The sequence below is a fragment of the Pangasianodon hypophthalmus genome, chromosome 17 (assembly GCF_027358585.1).
Source record: "Pangasianodon hypophthalmus isolate fPanHyp1 chromosome 17, fPanHyp1.pri, whole genome shotgun sequence".
NCBI lineage: Eukaryota > Metazoa > Chordata > Actinopteri > Siluriformes > Pangasiidae > Pangasianodon > Pangasianodon hypophthalmus.
In genome coordinates, this window is record NC_069726.1 from 16,093,797 (window position 1) to 16,115,802 (window position 22,006).

General features: G+C 38.6%; 2 protein-coding genes across 4 annotated transcripts; one reads left to right on the forward strand and one right to left on the reverse strand.

The window, feature by feature from the left end:
* Window positions 1-5,796: 5,796 nt before the first annotated feature.
* Window positions 5,797-13,644, forward strand: ubxn8 (UBX domain protein 8). 3 transcript variants are annotated; one of them, XR_008304519.1, is made up of 10 exons: window positions 5,797-6,016; window positions 6,277-6,405; window positions 8,113-8,189; window positions 8,351-8,398; window positions 8,945-9,070; window positions 9,175-9,303; window positions 9,459-9,500; window positions 9,676-9,860; window positions 10,079-10,153; window positions 10,762-10,825. XR_008304519.1 is itself a non-coding variant. In XM_026941627.3 (9 exons), exons 1-9 carry the CDS (start codon window positions 5,938-5,940, stop codon window positions 10,930-10,932), a joined length of 876 nt encoding a protein of 291 aa, XP_026797428.1. In that variant the 5' UTR covers window positions 5,797-5,937; the 3' UTR covers window positions 10,933-13,644. The 3 variants fall into 3 exon arrangements, 2 of the variants coding, with proteins under 2 accessions (XP_026797428.1, XP_053097370.1); XM_026941627.3 differs by lacking the exon at window positions 9,676-9,860 and having other exon boundaries at window positions 10,762-13,644; XM_053241395.1 differs by lacking the exons at window positions 8,351-8,398; window positions 9,676-9,860 and having other exon boundaries at window positions 5,800-6,016; window positions 10,762-13,644.
* A 13-nt stretch (window positions 13,645-13,657) lies between these two features.
* Window positions 13,658-20,980, reverse strand: ppp2cb (protein phosphatase 2, catalytic subunit, beta isozyme). Its single transcript, XM_026941821.3, has 7 exons — window positions 20,464-20,980; window positions 16,360-16,569; window positions 16,080-16,253; window positions 15,873-15,962; window positions 14,960-15,121; window positions 14,702-14,820; window positions 13,658-14,420 (listed from the first exon to the last, which is right to left on the reverse strand). Exons 1-7 carry the CDS (start codon window positions 20,563-20,565, stop codon window positions 14,348-14,350), a joined length of 930 nt encoding a protein of 309 aa, XP_026797622.1. The 5' UTR covers window positions 20,566-20,980; the 3' UTR covers window positions 13,658-14,347.
* Between the last annotated feature and the right edge of the window lie 1,026 nt (window positions 20,981-22,006).

The following is a 22,006-nucleotide window of genomic DNA, read 5'->3' on the forward strand; positions in this document are numbered from 1 at the left end:
CACGAGAGAGAGAAAAAAGAAAGGCTTGAGAGGGAACAACTGTTTATAAGCTGCTGTAACGTAAATGATGACATGAGCTTGTTTCCTGTAACTACATGTATAAGCAAATACAAAGTATTATGTATTGTTCTTTAATTTGATTGCAAAATTCTGTGGTTTAAGAGGAATGAAACACTTCAGGACATGTTACTGGAAAATAATCAACCTCAGGGTGGTAACAGTGACTGCGCTTTGCATGGGGTCGCATCACACCACCACGTTGTTTATGATTTTCCCAAAACAACACCCTCCTTCATGTTTTATTCCTTACTTATTGCAGGTTAGCTTTCACTGATGCTTTGTAAGCATATCTTTCTGTAAGTTTGTAGGTCTTACACATTAACACATTTGTAAGTGGCATTGGATAACAGTGTCTTCTGTATGAACAAATGTAAATGTACTTCATTCCTTCATTTAAGTTATTATTAAGTAAATTTCCTCCTTGTTAAAACACCTCGCTACAATAAAGTATAGACAAAAGCTTATTCTGGACCATTAGTTAGAATTGATAATTAGGTAGAACATTGCAAGGATTAGGCTAATTTTGACCCCTCCTCCCATCCATAGCCAAGTAGACAAGCCCCACCTCCCAGACACAAAGCCCCGCCTCCCAGAGTCATTCACATTATGTCTAGTCCACATAATTATAACATAATTTATAAGATTTATACACTCCTAACAGCTGTTAATGACTGATATCACAGATTTTTTTTGTCATGGATCATCCTACAGTCTTTAGCAATAAAAGCTGTTGTCCATATAGCTATCTGGCCTACAAATGTGCTTATACATATTTATCTAACATTGTTTACAGTCCATGAAGGTGGTTTCATCATCAAGTCATCATTGCTTGATCAGGAGAGTGAACTAAAGTTTACCAGTTTATAATGTTACTCATCACATTACCTGTCTGGAGGGAATAAAATAAATCAGGATCTAACTTCATCCCATTTGTGGTCCATCTTGTAAAAGCAGTTCCAAGATCTACTCTTATTTTATTTCTCCTCGTGGGAGATGATTGTGGTTTTGCCCACAACAAAAATATCTGGTTATACTGGGCACTAGTGCTAGACTGTAGCATGTCAGTCTTTCTGAGTACTAAGTAAATGGTAAAGTAAGGGGACTCTGGGGAACAGGATTAAAGCTGATGAGATAAACACAACCAAGGAGTCTGTAGTGTTATTTGTAACAGTAAGGCAATAAATATAAGAACTGTTGCGACTTTAAAATGCTGTAGATCATTAGCCAGGTTGTGAAAGTTAAAAATACTGGGTTTCTTTGTACCTGTGATCCTCAGCTTGTGTTGCTCTACAGTATATCCATAATCATTATCATGTGAGTCATTTAAGTAACCCAGTAACTTATCAGCCTGGGTGAAGGCTCCTTGGCTGATTCTCTTCTCCAGCAGCAGGAGACTGTTAGCTTTGCACAGCAGTGCTGCCTCTCAGTGGTCCACTCTGGCAAACACACTCCAAAGCATGAAACCATCAAACCAACATTGCCATACTATCAGCCAACATCATAACTCAGTGTAAAGTCCAGCAAAGTCAGATCCAAACCAGCAGAAATACCCACATACAGTGACAAATAAAAGCATTTGGAACTACCAGTCATGAAAGAAATACTCCAGTAATTTGAATCTAATCTCTATCAATAATTTTGACACATTTTCCTGTAGTGTACTGTAACCCATCCTGTAAAATCTAAAATCCCACACAACCCCATTCACTCAAAACTCACTTGAAAGTCTAAGGGCGGTTGTTGGGGTCAATTATTTATGCAAAACAGATGTTTTTGTATAACACTTTCATTCAAGCTCTAAATCTAATTCACTTCCAGAGCTTTTTCATAGAGAGCAATTTGCTTGTGCTACCCAAATGGGTGTTTCTTTAATCTATTGAAATATAATGAAAATACAGCATGTGGCATAAATCCAGAATATTATCAAAAAAAAAGAAAAAAAATGCTTCTTCTTAGAGTCTCATGTTACAGGCACTCCCATACATGTTGCCTATGTACAGTTGTCAGTGTGTTTCTTCCAAGTTCTCTGATTTTCGTCCAAAAAACATGTACATGCATGCTTCAAAAGCAGCTTTGAAATCACTGGATTGTGTTTACCATTCAGCTTTAAGGTTCATAATAAATGCCAGAAGCTGTACTCATCTCTACGATCTCTATTAATTAACCGATTGCTTTCTGCTTCCAGTGCAAAGACAGAGACACTGGATTAGTTTTGAATATGAGGCGATTCTTGGTTAACATCCTTCATATCTTGTATCTATTTGTATATACAGTATCTCTGATGTTCCATTGGTAAGATCTGAATTTGGTAAGGCAGCTTTTAGTTAAAGCGCCCCATCATCATGGAGCAACACACAGAAACATCTACAGTAAAACAAGTGCAATTAATCTTGTAATCAGATTTTAAGCTTTTTATAAGAGAATTGTTTCAGTGTGAGTGCTCCTATTGTTAATTTCTTTTTAAACTGAGTCCTGTGGCTGAATGCTATTTGTGGTATTTATTGTTCTGCCTTCTTAGCCAGGGATTGCTTGCAAAAGAGATTTTTGTCTCAACATGATTGCACTGCTTAAATAAATATTAAATAAAATAAAATAAAATGCTGATAGGTGGATTGGCTACACTAAATTGCCCCTTGTTGTGTGTTTATGTGTGTGTGTGTGTGTGTGTGTGTGTGGATTGGCCTGTGATGGAAAAAGCTGTTACTGAAGAAAAATAAATGTATTTATTTGGCTAACACTTTTATCTAAAGCCAACTGCAAGCAAGGCAAATCCTGTCCAAGCACAGAACCAAGCAGTTGAGGGTTAACTTTTTTCCTCAGCAATGGTTCCAACCACTAACTCAATAGTTTTTTTTTTTTTCCAGAACCTAAAATGCTGAGCCATAGCTTTCCCCTTTAACAGTCCTAACTCAATTTCCACCAGGGCGTCAGTGTATGAACACTTGCTGCATGACAGCTAATTTTATTCTGTGGGATGTTGTGTGGTTTTCACATGTACGCACTAAAGTAGGCCTTCTTGAGAAGTCTATTTATGTTCTCTCGCTCTCTAATGGTATTTCAGTAGCAGTGTGCAGATCTTTTAGCAAAGGTTACTCATTAATAGAACATCATTCACATACATATTTTGACCCCTTTTTGAAAGATGAAAGCATTTTCATCATATAATATGTATGTTTTGGAAATGACCAGCTTGAGATGTATAATCAGAGGGATAAGGTATTATGGGACAAAAAATAACAGTAACTGGGCTGTTTATTCCAGTTTCAGTTCACAATTAGGGGTGGGAAATCTGGGAAAAATATATCATATAATGTTTTTTTTTTCAGGCTGGATCACAATTCTCGATTTAATCACTTTTTTTCATGTTGGTTTTTAAGACTATTTTGCAAGTTACTGAACAGAGCAACCAAACTAATTTCCCTATTGATGAAAATATAGCTCTATGAGGAAACCTATCTTCCAAAGAAAAAACTAACAGAGACCATTTAGGCCAAAGTCATTTTCAAACAAATTTTAATAAACTGTACTTGGTGTAATCAAGGGGGCACTGTGGCTTAGTGGTTAGTATGTTTGCCTTGCACCTCTGGGGTTGGGAGTTTGATTCCCACCATGCCCTGTGTGCATGGAGTTTGCATGTTCTCCCAATGCTTAGGGGGATTTCTGTGGGTATTCTGGTTCCCTCCCCTAGTCCAAAGACATGCATCATAGGCTGATTGGCATCTCTGTCCATAGTGTGTGCAATTGTGCAATGGGTTGGCACCTTGTCCAGGGTGTACCCCACCTTGTGCCCTGAGTCCCCTGGGATAGACTGTAGGATCTGTGATACAGGAAATGGATGGTGTAATTAAACAAATTTGTTTCCACAGCATCACATATTTTGCAAACAACCACTGTTTGTGCTGTGCCCACTGAGTGAAATCCATGTTGAAATTTTAGGCACCAACTCCTCTCTGTTTTGTCAGCCATGCTACTGTGTTGCTAACCAAATTGAGGAAGAAGCATAAGATAAGGAATTGCCTACTCTTGGCTATTATGGGATGATGTTCTTATGTCTGTCAGAGAGAGAGCACAAGCTTCAATAACAAATAAAATCTGGTTTGTAAAATAACTTGCAATGCCATGTCTGAGCATTTTAAAATGTGTTTAGTATCACAAGACACATGATCTTGCTGTAAATACAGATCGTGAAGACATTTTAATCGTTCACGATCTAAGATCGTCATATCACCCACGTCTTGTTACTAACATATGCTGTCTTATCATGCCAAATGAAATACTGTAAATAGCGTAATTAATTTTTTTAAAAGTAACTATTAGTGTAAATTAAAACAGAAATAATGGTGCTGTTATTCAATGTCATTCAGGTGCATGTCATTCATGTTCTATATTGTCTTACAGCCTGGACCTACTGCTCATAGTTTTTTCCAGACAGAATGATTATAAATATTTTATTTATTTAAATATCATCATTCATCCATCTTCAGTAACTGCTTTATCCTGGACAGGAGGGCAGGAGATCTGGAGCCAATCCCAGGAACACTGGGCGTGAGAGGGGAATACTGTACACCCTGACACGCTAGTCCATCACAAGGCACCATGGACTCATTCACACCTAGGGGCAATTTACCCAGTAACGTAGCCAAGGGGAAACTGGAGCTGTGAGGCTACAACACTACCCACTGCACCATCGTGCATCTCTTTTTAAATATTATGTCATTTTTATTATACACACTCACTAAGCACTTTATTAGGAACACTATACTGTACTGGGTAGGGCCTCCCTTTGCTCTCAAAACAGCCTCAATTCTTCATGGCATGGATTCCACAAGATGTTGGAAACATTCCTTTGAGATTCTGGTCCATGTTGACATGATTGCATCATGCAAATCCTGCAGATTTTTCAGGTGCATTTTCATGTTGCGAATCTCCCGTTCTACCACATCAGGCTCCATTTTTCCAGTCTTCACCTGTTCAGTTTTGGTGAGCCTGTGCCCACTGCAGCCTCTGCTTTCTGTTCTTGGTTGACAGAAGTGGAAACCGACATGGACTTCTGCTGTTGCAACGCGTCCACCCCAAGGTTCTGAGATGCTTTTCTGCTCACCACAATTGTACAGAGTGGTTATCTCAGTTACTATAGCCTTTCTGTCAGCTCGAATCAGTCTAGCCATTGTCCATTGACCTTTCTCATCAACAAGTCATTTCCGTCTGCAGAACTACACCATTCTGAGTAAACTCTAGAGACTGTTGTGCGTGAAAATCCCAGGAGATTATAGTTATAGAGATACTTAAACCAGCCTGTCTGGCACCAACAATCATGCCACGGTCAAAATCACAGAGATCACATTTTTCCCCATTCTGATGTTGAAAAGTACCTGAAGCTGCTGATCAGTATCTGCATGATTTTATACATTGCACTGCTGCCACATGACTGGCTGATTAGCTAACTGCATGAATGAGTAGGTGTACAGGTGTTCCTAATAAAGTGCTCAGTGAGTGTATGTATGTTTATAGCAAAATCATGACATTGCATTTAACCACAGATGATTTTATGTTTTTTTTTCCTTAATGTTTTTACCATGTCTAGTTAACTCCAAAGTGGATTATTTCATTCATTGAATCCTTCACTGATTCATTGACTGATGATAAATTTCTTTAGAGTAGGCTTACCTTTTATTTTGTAATGACGCTTACCAAGTTGAGGCTTTTATTTTGAAAACAGCACTTCCGCATGGAAGCCGGCAGCGTAGAGGCTGAATCCCAAATCCAAATTTAGTCCATCGTGCACTACATAGCGTATGAACTAAATGTTTTTAGATTCTATGTAGTGCACTATATGGATAATTGGGATCCGTTAAGGATTGAGCCATAAGTGAGGAAATGGCGGTAGCGAGAGCGTATTTGTTTGTTTTCTTTTTCTCGGTATTTTTGATTGTATCATGGAAGTTTTCAGTAATAGGTGAATAATAGTTAATAACAATAAACAGTTAATAATAATAAGCAGTTAATAATAATAAAAAATAAGTTTTTCACATACTTAACATAAAAAGTTTGAATACTATGAATACTATGTATCCTGGGCACTTTCTGGATCTCTGATAAAAGAATGCATTAATCACTCTGTTGTTGTTGTTGTTGTTGTTGTTTTCCCCCAGTGAACAGTGATGTAACAAGCTTGTTAATAAGGTGTGTAAATGTGTAATGGTGTGTGTTGTCCAGGTGTGAAGGATGCAGTGAGGTTAGCAGGTCGTGGGCTGCTGTTGCTCAGTGTGTTGACTTGGATGAGCTCCTGCTTGTACCCCAGACTCAGATCTTACCTGTGTCCAGCCACTCCACTGCCAGTGGAAGGTACTACACGGATTTCTTCTTGAAATCATGACTGATTTACAGATTTGAGAGCTAATCTAAGACTTGGGATGTTCTATAAAGCCATACAGAGTAAGATTTTGGTCTTAAGTGCTAAAAAATATTATAAATGTGGGTATGGACTTAGGCTTAAGAATTGGAGGAATGTACAACCTTAGAGTATTTGGCCTAAAGAGTAAACCACTTCTCGAGTATTTAGGAGTGCTACAGAGGTGTCTCATACTGTTAAAAGCAGAGTTAGGCAGAGTTGCTGTCTCTTTTCAGGGGGAAGGCAGCAAACACATGCTCGAAATGATGCTGGAAGTCACCAGATTACGTCATACACTGATTTGCATATTCAGTGACCACGTTTACATGCATGGCAATATTCTGATATTAGATATTATAAAATTGTATGATATATGAATTTTGATTCTGTATAAATATCTAAATATCACATAGTAAAAAGTAAATGGATTGTTCATGAGTAAAAGAGGCTAAACTGAAATTATATACATATATATATGTATATATATGTGTGTATATATATATATATATATATATATATATATATATATATTTAAAAATATTCCAATGTCCAAAATCTTTAACATTCAGGTCTAAAATATGTAATGATGAAGACAAAAAATTTAGAAAGTATCATTTCTGAACAAACAAATTCACAGTTTACAAAAGACACTAGTTTTAAAACATGCATGAAAGGGTTAAATTGTTTATTGCAAATAGGTGTCGCAAAAGTGTATCATTTTTCTACATAATCTCCATTTCTTTCAGTGCAAGTGTTCCAGCGCTTAACGAGTCTCTGGATTCTGCTAAAAAATTATATTCAATTCTAATTAATCTTGCACTTTTAAAGTTTTCACTTGACTCACCCTTGTAGAGTACAATGGAATAGAATAGAGTTTTATCAGAACAGAAAATAAGTAAAGAATAAACATGACAGAGAGTGTGGTTTTTAAAAAAAATAAAATAAAAATAAAAAAAAAGCCCACAGGGGTGGTGTGAAGCTGAGTGCCATTACCACGCCGAAGAGTGTTATTTTCATATAACAGCTCAGTCTGAAGTGTGTTATGCCACTTATACCACGGTAGTTTCCAATGATTACAGTGTTTAATTTATTAATGAACGACACATCATGCATTTTAACGGTTTAAAAGAATGAATTTTAAAAGATGAAGTCTTTGATCATGGCACCACAAACTATTTACATATTTGAAAATACTATAATTTCTATTAGGAATGTAGACAAAAATAAGCATTTGTAGTAACTGGAAAACAGACTAGAAGGAAATCAGTTATGAACTGAATTATGAGATTGTAGATATAGCCAAGAACAGAGGTTAAAATGAAGAAGCGATCAAAGCTATAAGAGCAATGCAATTTAGGTTTTGCATTTTGCTCTCATATCAGAAGTGAAAAGTAATACCATCTGTGTATTGCATTTCAGGTTTTTCCCTGCATGGGATTGCTTTTCTGTCTGGCAAAGAATCTTCTCCATAGTTCATGATTAAAAATTTATTCCTAGGATTAACTCCTACGTCTACTAAGAGCTGCTCAGAGAAATTTTACTACACAATTTGCTCCCAGCTTTTATCTCAGATTATTTTTTGAACTTAAGTGGATTATTTTCACGAGTAATTCTTAGACTCTTTATGCATATTGGCCCTGAGCGCTCTACTGTCGTTGCAGGTCCTGCTGAAGATGCACACAGTAGATTTAAACAGGAAAAAGCAAGACGGGAGCAACAGCATCAACACAGTGCTAAGGTTTGGACAGTCACACAGACTGTACTGCAGAAATAAACTACACATGTGTGATAAATGATTTTCAAGCTCAGCTTTTTTACTGTTTTTAAAGAAGTAGTTTGTAATGTTTATGGCCTTCTGTTGCTTGCAAGGTGAATTGCAATTGTGCCTTGTAATTTCAGAGCTGGGAAAAATCTAAACAAAAGCCTGAAATGAATGAAGCAGATCCTGTATGTACCTTGATGGAAATAGAAATGCATACTTTTTACAGACAGTTTAAAACGTTACCTAATTTTAGCTAACTTTGCTACCAAACAGGTAGTATCTTAAGATATTGCACCATAAATATTTGATATTTAATTCTCAGTAAGGTGAGAGCAGCACTTTTCAATTGTGTATTTTTTATGCATTTAAGCAATATTTGGAGAACAACTTCTAACATGTATAATCACTGGCATGTAAATAACATACAGTATTTACCATTATATCATATCTACCATTAAAGCCAGATTATATCTTATAATTCCAAAGTCTCATAATGTTAAATATTTACTTCTGGAGGGCTGATTTTTTTTGTAAAGGTGCAAATAGCTCTACTGTATAGCAGTTTTTTTCTCACCTAGTTGCAAATAGACACCCAAAAAACAGAAAACGACAGATGCATTGCATGGCAATGTTGAGACTTGAAAATTAACATTACATTACATTCTGCACCTTTTAACGTCTGCTGCTTTCTTAGTAACATAACCTGATTTTGTATTTTCTTTAAAAAATAGTCAGAGAAATACCTTGAGGCAGTAGTGAAGCCCCGACAGGAAGCAGTACTCAGGAAGGCAGAGGAAGACTTCTATCGTATGACGGGACAAAGCTGGAAACTCAGCCAGGGTTTCACACTAGGAGGGGTGAGACACTTTGTCTCACATTTTTTTGAAAACTATGACAATTTTAGTGGTAGCTGCTGTAATGCCTCCCACTGCCACTGCACTAACTGTAGCTAATGATGCAGGAGGAACAGATGATGGCAAACACAGATGGCGATGATGAGACTCCTAGCCAGAGGGCCGCAAGGAAGCGAAAGGAGCTAGAGGCACCGAATCCGGCTCCTGTCCAGACACGACTCCCCAACGTAAAAAAGGTAAGAAATGTTTCCGATTACATCGAGTCACTGCTGTGGCTGTGTTACGCCTGCACTAGTTAGTGAGGTTAATGGAGTGTGGTATGAGGCTGTATTTATTCTGACATGATGTGCTTGCTTTTTTAGTGATTTTTTTTTCCTTTTTTCTGTCTAAGATCATAACCTTACCTGATGAACCTGCAGAAGACGCTAATGGGGTGAGTGGGTTCATTCTCTAAAAGCTTGCTTCAACACCTTTTAGTCACATTAACACTTTAACAAAACACACATTTCAGTAATAATACTGAAAAGCTTGATGATTACACATTGAACAATTAATGTAATAGAAACTATAAAGGCTGTTTCTTTGTATGGATGGCAACTCTTCCTCAGATTACTACCACACTCCTGACTGTGGCTCAGGGCTGTTATAGGACAGAGATTGCATTTCAGCGTGGCATGACTGCAACACACTGATGAAAGTGAATTGCACGGGGAATTACATTCACTTCTGGAACAAAGTCAGCATTAAAATCTTTTTAAAAAAATACCCTGATCCACTGAGGAGATGAAGCAATGTAAGAGCAATGCAGTAAAGGTTTTGCTTTTCATCGAGGCATGTTGTCATCATGTCCCAAATGAAACGCAAAGCTGTCTGTGTGTAGCATTTCATGTTTTCGCCCAGTGCGATTTCTTTTCTGTCAGGGGCAGAATCGTCCCCGCAATGGCAGCAATACAGTAAGAATGAACGGTGGAATATATATTTTAGCTGATTAATGTAATGACTCCTCTTCAGGTTGTAAAAATTGCTCTGAGATGTCCCAGTGGAAGAACAGTCCGAAGAAGGTTTTTGAAAACATGCAGATCTACAGTGAGTATATCCTGGTTCATTCACTGCGCGTTAAAGATAGCAGTTAAAGAAATGCATTGCCAAAAGAATATCACAAATTCCACAATTTCCCACATATCTCAGATGTACTCGATCAGCCAAGACATGTTCGGTGTCAGAGGACTGTGAGTAGATCAGAGGGTTTAAGATTGGATTTCACGCATTTTTCTCTCATGACATCATGGGTGAAACTCCGATTACCAATGACAGTCGAGCTGAAATATCATCCACTGTGTCTGTGTTCAGATAAACTTTTGTCTGTTTTTATAGATCAGATTAAGTCATACTGTGTCCTGAACAAGCACATCAAGTCTTTGTGACATTCCTAAAAAACCTGTCTGCAGTTTGAAGCAGATATTTACACTGTTTGGTTATACAGTATATTTACAGAAAAGATTTTGGGTGAGTTCAGTTTAGCTAGAACTGAAATGCTAATGCAAAACTAAGTAAGAAGCAAATGTTAAACACTATCACATCTTGGTGGGAATGGGTCTTGGCTGACTACATTTGGCTTAAATGGAAAATGGTGCAACTTTTTCATTGAATACTTCCTTTAAAGGTGTAATGCAATATTTACTTATCATCCTTAGGTCCTTTTAGACTGGTTGCACAAGTCTGGATACTCTCCCACTCTTTATGCCTTGTACACATCGTACCCCAGGGGTCCACTGCTCACACGAACAGACCTCAGCATGGAAGATGTCGGGATCATCACACACACCACTCTTAATGTGGAGGAAAAAGATCCGTCCACAAGTTAATACCATCCTCAGGTCTTTGTGAAGTTAGTAGTAGTTGAATTAAGGCACCTGGACCTTTGTTTATATTGAAATATTAGATGGACATAAAGCTTCTAATAAAAGTCCATCCACCTTTGATGGAGCTATTAGACACAATTAAATGGAAAATACCATTGATTTCAGTCACTTCTGGTTCTGTAACATTTCAATTACAGAATAAAAATCGTAGCAAAAATCTCTAACAAAGAGAAACACTTGGTATAAACTGTACAAATCTATTGAGTGATCTTAATGATGCTTAAGGATGGGCAAAATGACAATTTGATATTGATATTGTACACTGTAATATGCTTTTCTCCACTTTTATAACATTTGCTGGCAATTTGTTAGCAAACCTACAGTCCCATCTGAAAGTACTGGAACTGCAAGGCTATTTCTTTTGTCTTCTACACTGAAGACATTTGGGTTTGAGATCAAAAGAGGAATATGAGACGACAGATCAGAATTTCAGTTTTCATTTCCTGATATTTACATCTAGATGTGTTAAACAACTTAGAACATGGCACCTTTGGTGGCAGACCACCCAGTTTTTAGGTGAGCAAAAGTATTGGAACAGACAGCCTTAAAATAAATAACATTAATATTTGACTGCATGTTCCTTTGCATGCAATAAGTGCATCAGGCCGGTGACCCACTGACATCACCAAACTGTTGCATTCTTCTTAGTGATGCTTTTCCAGGCTTGTTGTGGGGGGTTTCTCTCTTAAGTCTCCTCTTCAGGAGGTGAAATGCATGCTCAGTTGGGTTAAGGTCTGGTGATTGACTTGACCCGTCTAAAACCTTCCACTTTTTTTCTCATGATGAAGCCCTTTGTTGTGTTAGCAGTGTGTTTTGGGTTATTGTCTTCAAATTAGAATTGGATGCATTTCTCTGTAAATTGGCAGACAGAATTCTGTAGACTTTCTGTAGACTTCTGAATTCATTCTGCTGCTACCTTCATGAGTTACATCATCAATAAAGATTAGTGAGTCTGTTCCAGAAGCAGCCATGCAAGCCTTTCTTTCTCCACACTTTGGTAGAGGTTAATCTTGGTTCCAGAACATTGTGGCTAATCTCTATTTCTTTGCAAATTCCTATCTGTCCTTCTGATACTTACTTGATGAATGGTTTGTGTCTTGTGGTATGGCTCTATATTTCTGCTCTCAAAGTCATCTTCGAACAGTGGATTGGGATACTTTCATCCCTGCCCTGTGGAGGTTGTTGGTGATGCCACTGACTCTTGCTTTTTGGGTTTTTCTTCACAGCTCTCACAATGTTTGTCATAAACTGCTGTTGCTTTCCTTGGCTGACCTGTTCCATGTGTGGTTGTTAGTACACCAGTGGTTTCTTTTACTTTCAGGAGATTCCAAATTGTTGTATTGACTATGTCCAATGCTTGTACAATGGCTCTGGTTTTCCCTTTTTTCTCAGCTTCAAAATGGCTTGCTTTTCTCTCCTAGACAGCTCTCTGGTCTTCATGTTGGTTTATCCTTTCTAATAACAAATGCAGTTTTTATAGACGAAACCCAGAGTAGACATTCATATCTATTAATTGTTTAAACAATCAATCTAACAGCGCACACCTGGGCAACAGGAAACACCTGTCAGTCACATGTTCCAGTATTTCTGATCACCTGAAAAATGGGTAGGTTCAAACAAAAGGTGCCCACTTCTTGTATAACATATCTAGATGTAAATATCAGGAAATGAAAGCTGAAATTCTCTTGTCTTATATTCATGTTTTGATCTCAAACCCAAATGTCTTGTAAATGTATTGCAAGAACAAAAGAATTGGCCTTGCTGTTCCAATACTTTCAGAGAGGACTGTAAATAATATGATAAATATTGTGGATCATAAAAATGTCTTCAAGAACAGTGAATGTTTTACATTTCACCCACCCTTAATGTTGGTCACCACCCATTATGTAACCCACATAATGATATTGCTGTAGGAAGTGAAACATGTGGCAAAAACAAGAATGTTATTGAGCAAATCACTAAACATAATGCTCACATGGTAATCACACAGGCACCCTGTTTACAGGAATAATTCATTTTGTTTTATTTTAAAGATTAATTATTATAAATGATTAATTTTGTATGTAATACAACATTGTATTACACTGTATGTATATAAATTAATTATTAATTAATCCTGTATTTGCAGTGGAACAGTTTCGCAAGCATGTTGATCAAAGGTAGATGTTCTTGCATGCAATGAAAATGAAGTTTACCTGACACTAGGGATCCGGAAAGAGGGTTTGAAAAAGCATAAACTCAACCTTGGATTGTAGCTTGTTCTTAGCTACCTTAACTCTAGATATGTGGAATCAAAATTGTACACATTCACAGCAAAGTTTAAAAGCTCTGTATGTAGAGCTCTAAAATTGTGATAAATTATGGATTGCAGTGAAGGAAAACAAGTGTGCTTAATGTTAGAACCAAATGATTTTTAATAAAGGCAAAAAAGGGAATAGGTCATTATTTAAAAAAAAAAAAAAAAAAAAAAAAAAGAGTAGAAGTAAACTTCAAATGGAAATTGCAGAGCCAAACTATTAGAGGGCTACAGTTGAATCAATACATTAAAGAAACTGGTTTGGTTTGTGCTTAAAATACCAGTATTAACCTAAAATTACACATCTTATGATTTCCCCATATGATGCTCATCATTCCGCAAAGGAAAAAAAAACAAAACATCACTAGCACATTTATTTGGAGTAGCTTGCGATAAAAGGACTTTATTAGTTCAAATACACCAAAGAAGAGGCAATCACTTCATGACAAATACACAGAAAAGACAGTGAACACAAAAGATGGTAGACAAAGGGATGGACAGTTGAGTTAAGATAGGGGTCCATATACATGAAAGCATACACTCCCAAAAAGGAAAAGACTCCTCCCTCAGATTAAGCATTCATTCCCAATAGTATAGTGTTTGGTGAAGACAGGAAAGGATGTAAGCTTGTGCACTTGTATAAAATGTTACCTTATTTCACATGCCTGGCATTGCCAACTTAAAGAACATCATTTGTCCAGTGATACTGAAGGGGGGGAAGCTAGATATCAGATTTTTTTTTCCTCAGACTCATGTACATTTCAAGAACAAAGAGAACATTACTATCCATAGTATACAGCAGGCAATTGCACTAAAGGCTAAAACGGGACACTGTGTAGCAGTACTGAGACACAGGGCAATTTGTATTTCTGCATTAGATGCTTGTATGGCACATTTTGGTCCATGTTAGTGCTTTCATGTCATGTTGTAACATCCCCAAATATATACACACGCGGTGGGATGAATACATGTATATATGTAGGGATCTGCCGTATTTGTCGTTTGCTTTAGAGGTCGTTTTTCCTACGTCAGGCCAGTGTGTGTGTGTGTGTGTATGTGTGTTTATAAGAAATAATCGGGGGTGCGGCGGGTCACATGAGGCTCTCCACGCCGAGGTGCAGGATCAAACTGAAGGCTGAAAGAGAGGATCGAGAAGTTAGAAGAGCTAACGTTGTAAACATCTGAGTTTAACACATGTTTAAAAGGCCAGACACTCATGGAGGAGCTGTGTTTAATAGAAAGCATAATAAATATTTACATTTATATTTACATATACACACACACACACATGACTTTATATATATATATATATATATATATATATATATATATATATATATATATATATATATATATATATATATATATATATATATATATATATATATATATAAGTCATCAGTTGCTAATACTTACAAGGAATATTTAAGAGTATCATCCAGTTCCATGATGGCAGCCTGGTTGCCACAGCGATAGCAGTAGTTTGGTGCACTAAAGATGGTGACAACATTCCTATCATGACACCAGTTGTATCCCTGAAGGACAAAAGAAACAGTTCAGTTACATCTCAAAATACATGTCACACCACAAAGTCATTTTCCAAATCCTCTGCTTGCATGTGGTGAATTTCTTTTTTTGCCAAACTTGACGCTAACATGGACAAATGGTCATCACCTCCATAACAAGCTGATGCGCACGGGAAACCAGAGTAAGACCGTTGGCATGGTTGAAAGTTTCTGAGATATCCTGTCCAAAAGTGTAACCAGCACCTCTGGGAGAGATTCCCCAGCCACCACGGTCATCGGGATCTGACCAGAGCAAGTCACACATCGGCCCCTGAAACACAACACAAGCAACAAGACTGGCTGAAATAACCAAAGTGGTAGATTTAAAACTAACCACAATTCTTATTTTCTTATTGTTCTTATTATCGGGTGAGTGAGTGAGTGTGCGTGTATGTAGGTATGTATGTATGTGTATATGTAGTGCTCTTAACAGCTGCCCACAAGCAGAAATAACAATGTGAAAGCTAAACATGGCACCAATCTCATATTCAGTGTCAGCATAGGGAAAAAAATTAACTCCAACAGCTGGATTGGACATCAGAGCTAAAAAGAAAGCATTCTATCTGATTATGTGACAAATATACTGGAACTGCACTCCCAGATGTTGATCACTATTAGACACCTGTAGCACATATGGTCACTCTCTGATGAACATGTATCTCAACAGTTAAACTGAAGCCTATTGAGGTAGCATCAACACACACTTTAACAAGTCAAATATTAGGACAGCATGGCAGTAAAAATTATACAGACTCCTGAGTGGAACAACACAAAAGCATTTTCCACATCACTGGAGATTGAATCCTGATGATGCCGATGCCATCTAGTGGTTGGAAATCGGCAGGATCAAATTTGGGGGGTTAGGGGCAGCGGTAAATTTGGTCTGTAGCACTTCTAGTGCTTAAACTCTTAAACTCCAGGTGTGCAAAATCTTTCAACAGGGTGCACAGAGGAATTAAATAATTTAAAAAATGTTTGATGCTTATGTGTAGCTGATTTTTGTGCTGTATTTGTGTACGGACCTCATGTGGCACCTCCTGAAGACGATCTAGAGCTCGAATGTGATCCAGTGTGTCTATAGATGGAGACAAACCACCATGCAGACAGAAGATCTACAGAGAAAAATGATTAGTGTAAACTTTTGCTCAGTCGTCACAGTCAGTAAAGGTTCATGATAAAAAGGAAACGATTTGTTTTATCCTTTTATGTTAAAAAGAAGGTTTATTAACCTGTCCATCAACCAGGGCTGTAAGGGGTAGATAGTCAAAGAGGTCTGTGAAGTATTTCCACACGTTTGCGTTGCCGTATTTCCTCAAGCACTCATCATAGAAGCCATACACCTGTGTAATCTGTCTGCTCTCGTGGTTCCCACGCAATATCGTGATGCGCTCTGGGAAACGGACCTGTCAATCAAGAAATTCAGACTCAGAACCACAAATCGAATGTCTGAACATGTAGGGCTAATTGTTATTGCATTGCGCAAATCCAGTAAGTGTAACTTAGAAATACCTTTAGCGCCACAAGCAGGGTGACTGTTTCCACTGAGTAGTAGCCTCTGTCTACATAGTCGCCCATAAACAGGTAGTTTGTGTCAGGAGACTTCCCTCCGATTCTGAACAGCTCCATGAGGTCGTGGAATTGGCCATGCACATCGCCACAGACCGTGACAGGGCAGCGCACTTCCTGCACATTGGACTCCTTAGTCAGGATCTCTTTAGCCTGTGTGGATATGGAACAAATAAGATCAGTCATGCTGTAGAGAATCAAATGAGATCAGTTACATCTGCAGCACAAAAGCACTGGCAGGCCATTACACGGTAGTAGGTGGTATAATCTAGGCATTAGGCATGAACATTATGATAAATCACAATGTACTTTTCTGAGACAAGAAGCTGAGTGCAGGGTAATACAGTTTGTACAAAATGTTTCACCACCTAGCATTCATGCTTAATAATCTGTCGTGCAGAACTTAATTACCACTCATTCTGAAAGCCTCGTTCTGAGAGCAAACTGTGCTGTCCGAAGGAGGCCTAATTTCTTCCTCATGCATCAATGAAAACCAAAACATGTTTTGCGAACTCTTAACATAGTGTTATTGAGCCCAAATGACCTTTGCAAAACTCTGAAATCAAATCAATATTGGCTGTAAGTACGACCCCCTGCGTCACCATGGAGACAATGCAAGGGTTTCCATGGAGACCTCTCCTCTGCAGTCCTGTTCCTCTTTCCCACCCTTCCCTCATTTAACACAGTAAGTAGGACATTACAGCAGGTGCCATGGACAGCCGTAACCCAAGTTTAGCCTCTCAGAGCCACACTCTTTTCTGATAAAAGACCAAAATAGTTTGAGAGCAAATTGATTCAGAGCTCTTAGCATGTTTAAAAATGACACGATCGATTCAGAGATTATGTAAATAATGAATGCCATGTTAGTGATTTTGGCAACAGTCTTAAATTCAGAACTCGAGTATGAGCAAAGAACGGGACTTCATGCAAAGACAATGATTATTGACAGAGAGCTCATTATTTACACAATTTTCTGCCCTAGGCTTTTAAGGCTTCCGTATACACGTGTAACATGTTAGCTTTTACAGTGGAGCTGGGCGTAATCTGATATCTGTGATGTCAACAACTGCTCATTTTGGAAACTGATCGAGAGCGGCACAGTTTTGAACAGCTTGTAAAATACGCTGACGTCACCCAGATATTTACATTTTACTTATGTTTACTTATCCTACAAATAAGAAACCCGAAACTAGTCTGCATGAGAAAAAGAAGCAATTGTTTATGAAGTACTTGGTTATTACAGAATATAAAACCAAGCTAAGATATTTTCCAAATGTTTAATTTGTTGATTAAAGTACATCAAAACAAATACACTTCAGCCACATCTTTCCTAGTCTGATTTTTCTCTGCTTTCCCATGGGTAGGTGGCTGACGAGATCTGAATGGACTTTGAGGTTTTATAGCTTTAAAGCCAGGTAGATCAAAGAAGATTACATAACATGTAGTACTAATAGTGTTGTATATTCAGGAGCACCTTTTGAAACGCGTGGGGGATGGCCGCTGTGAATAATGAACCAGAAGTTTCTGTGACAACCCTGCTGTAAACTGCCTTAGACATTTAGGGTGAAAAGGAAGGGTACGTTTATGGGGCAGTTAAATGTAATCAGCTATTGCTTTTGTTCCAATTCTTCAATCGCCCAGCACTAATTCCTTTAAAAAATAAAAATAAAAAGAGAGAAAAGACTAGCAAGTACACATGCTGTTTGTGGTTTCAACCATAATTCATAATTCAGACTTCACAACTAGTACGCAAATAAAACAAACAAAATACAATCTTCTTAAAATATGATTTAAGGGCTACATTTTTTAATGTGGTTAGATCTATAAAAACATAAAATAAACAGTGCATTCCTTTGCAACTTAACATATTATGTCTGTTATACAGGCACAGCAGTATATTTAGAGTAATCTCTTAGTATTCACTCTGTAATTATGTGGATAACAGGTCTACTGTAACAAAAGATACAGTATTCCTGTCTTTCAGTGGAAATACCAATCCTCTACACACTGTAAATATTTGTTTGGGCTCTGTAAAATCTACCCACCAAACCAAATGCATTTTGAGCAGTAAGTTCTGAACCAACAGTTTAAAGAAAATGGGGAAAAAATATCCAATATAAGTCATAAGTGTGTGGTGTCAGGGTATTGAACACATGCTTGTATGAAGCAGTATTCTGTACTGTGTATCTCTTTGGAACAGGAACTGGCACATGATTAGTGCAAAATACAATTTCAAATTTCTATTTCTAATATAACAATACCACGATGTGTTTTCAGTCAAACATAGTACATTTCCTCATATTTTAACTTGTGGGAGAAGTGAAATTGCACACTGATGGGAATGTTTAATTAGGAAAGGCAGAATGTGAGCCACCCTTCAAATGCCATTAGCATCTCTAACACTTCTCCACCCACAGTGTTCATCTCATGAAGTGGCTCAGGCACTATGTACTGACATTAGAAGGCAAGCCAGTGTGTGTTTGTATGGTGCTGAATCAGGTTGACAGAAAAAGGACTAAATAACACCACTTTATATTTTAGGCATGAGTGACAAATGTCATTTACTAGTTTATCTAGTGGTTAGGCCACGGCGCTCTCATCGCCGCAGCACGGGTTCGATTCCCCGACCCCCAGCCACTGGGGTTGCACACGAAAGTAGAGAGGGTTGCATCAGAAAATGCATCAGGCATAGAAACTGTGCCAAATCAAATATGCGGACCAATGATCCGCTGTGGCAACTCCTAACAGGAGCAGCCGAAAGAAAAACAACAACTGTTAAGCGAAAAAAGTCAAGTGTACAGAATACTACGCGCTTACTTTCCATCAGATTATCATTGTGTACATCAGGGTTACGATGGAGGACGTGTTAACATGGTGTTATTTTTAAATATCCAGATGTAATTGGCCACCGAAGTCCATTTAAAAATCCAATCCTTTGATTTTAATGACATGCAAATATCAAACAGCCTGCAGCAAGATAAAAGGCTGCATAATGCTAGAAAATCAGTGTCAGTGTGGCGGCTTATTACAAGGTAAGCCAGCTGAGCAGACAGACAAACCTGTCCATGTTTAAAACACACCTTCAGCTAGGCTGAAACACTGGGCCTTAAGAAAATAAAAGGTTCACTTAAATCATAGCGCGCCCTCCTTAACACGACGCCTTGAGGTCATTAGCAATTACTTACTTACAACCTAAACCGCTAAAAGTTTGTGTGTAACAGTGATGACGTCATGTCGCGGGGCTAGTCAAGGTTAGCTAGTTAAGTAGCTGGATAACACTGCTGCTACAAAAACCACAAAACATAACAGATAATGTAAAAACAGTAAGCAGTACTACAAACTAAACTAAAACCCGTTAAATAATATGAATCTGGGGGGAAAAACTAAACACATACCAGGTTAGTGTTGACTTTAAAACTAAGATAAATAACGTTAGCATTTTGTAATGCGTTCTGCGATGACGTCATTTTTGCGCGGCTAGTCCATGTTAGCTAGTTAACCACCTCAATAACACTGCAGCTAAAAATAACCTGAAAATATACTTTTAGATAACGTTAGAAAGTTGATATTTATTTAACTTGTATTTAACAAGTACTACCGCGAACGCCTTGTTATAATTAAAAACTTAAATCTGGAGGGGAAAAAAAACAGAAAACACATACTCGGTTAGTGCTAACTTAAACTAAAATAACTAACGCTAGCTAACTGCAATGTAGCTAAACAACCGAGACAGCTAATGGGGCTGTGGCTCAATAATCAGCCATGTTCTATTTTGAGCAGCGGTAAGGTTAGCTTTCCTCGTTAGCTAACGAGGAAACTGCGCTGGTAGCCAAATTAGCTGAAAGAAAGATTAAAAAACAGTAATCCATTGTAATAATCAGTGTTTGCTGGTCATAAAGATTACCAAAGATCCCCTTCTGATTATTAAATAATCATTATTAGCACGGTGTCATCCTCAACCGAACTCGTTTATGCCCAGTCCTTTATACGCAGTTGGGTTAGCAGTGTTAGCAGGCTGGTGCTAGCTGCAGCGGATCAGAGGCTTACCTTTTCGCACAGCGTCCTCACTTGATTCTCGGTGAGCTGCTTGCACTCGTTGAGCTGTTCTACCCATTGGTCTAATTCTTTAGTAAACGCTTTATCGTCCATTCTGAATACGTCTTGAAGGATGGCACAGATGTCCTTATTTACCTTTTAGATAGCGATAGATGGTTCAGTTAGCTAACACCCCCTCGAGACCCGCGGCGCTATTTGCGTCTAGCTACTTAGCTCGACTAGCTAAATTTTCGCTTAGCAATGCAAGATAGCTTAGCACACCACAGGCTATTTTCCTCACAGTTTTAACGTCCCGAAACTCCGCGTTTACGACTAGAAAACTGGTCACCCCAAATGCTGAAGTGTTTTTACGCGTTCTGATGTCAGTCTGCTAATAAAGCCGCTTGGCAAAACCAGCAGATCGTCGTTAATAATCTCCGGCGGATTCGCTTTAATTCGGCCGACCTTTCCGAGAGAAAGCCGCTGCGTAATGGCCGCTCCGCGTCCGCCTCATATTGACGTCATCACAAAGGCATCCGCGGAGGATGGGCGTCGCGCTGGATGAACGCTTTAAAAAACGCTCTACTGCCCTCGCGCGGCTAAGCGGACCAATAGGAGACGACTGAGCTTTCTGTTTGGTAGGGTAGGTGTGCTAATTTATGCTAACACCTTCTTTATTTTAAGAAAAGAGGCAAAGTGATGTGATGAAGCAAAGTGGGCAGATCAGGTAAGGAGGTCAGAGCGCTTTCAACGTGGTGTGGTGACAACAGTCTCTCTCTGAATGTCAGCAAAACCAAGGACATGACTGGATTGTGGATTACAGAGTCACACAGAGGGGGTCACATTCCTGCCCACATCAATGCGGCAGAGGTGGAGAGAGTTAAGGGCTCCAAGTTCCTTGGTGTCCACATCTCTGAGGATCTCTCCCGGGGTGTCCGGGCTTCTCCGCAAAGGGCCAGTGTGGGTGCAGGTTTTCATTCCAGTCAAGCAGGAGCCACATCTTATTCCACCTGTTTAAACAGTTGCTCTTGCCTTTCAGTAGACTCAGTTGTGGCTCCTGCTTGGTTGGAATGAAAACCTGCACCCACACCGGCCCTTTCCGGATAAGGCTGGACACCCCTGGCTTAGTGAGAGCAGCCCGTCAGTGTCTCTACTTCCTGCAGAGGCTTAAGAGGTTTAGCATTTCCTCTGACATCTGTCAAACTTCTACTGCTGCACCACAGAGAGCATTCTGACCGGCTGCATCAATGTTTGGTACGGCAGCTGCTCTTCCGCCAACCACAAAGCTCTTCAGAGAGTGATGAGAACAACAGAGCACATAGATGGAAATAAACTCCCAGCCTTACAGGATATTTACCAACCGCATTGTTTGAGAAAGGCTCGCAGTATTATTAAGGACTGCACTCACCCTGCTCACTACCCATTTGCGACACTGCCGTCTGACAGACGCCTCCGTTAGATCCAATCACGGACAGCCAGACTGAAAAACAGTTTTTATCTTCAAGCCATCAGACTGCTTAACAGCCAGCAGTCCTTCATCTGGCACTGTGACACT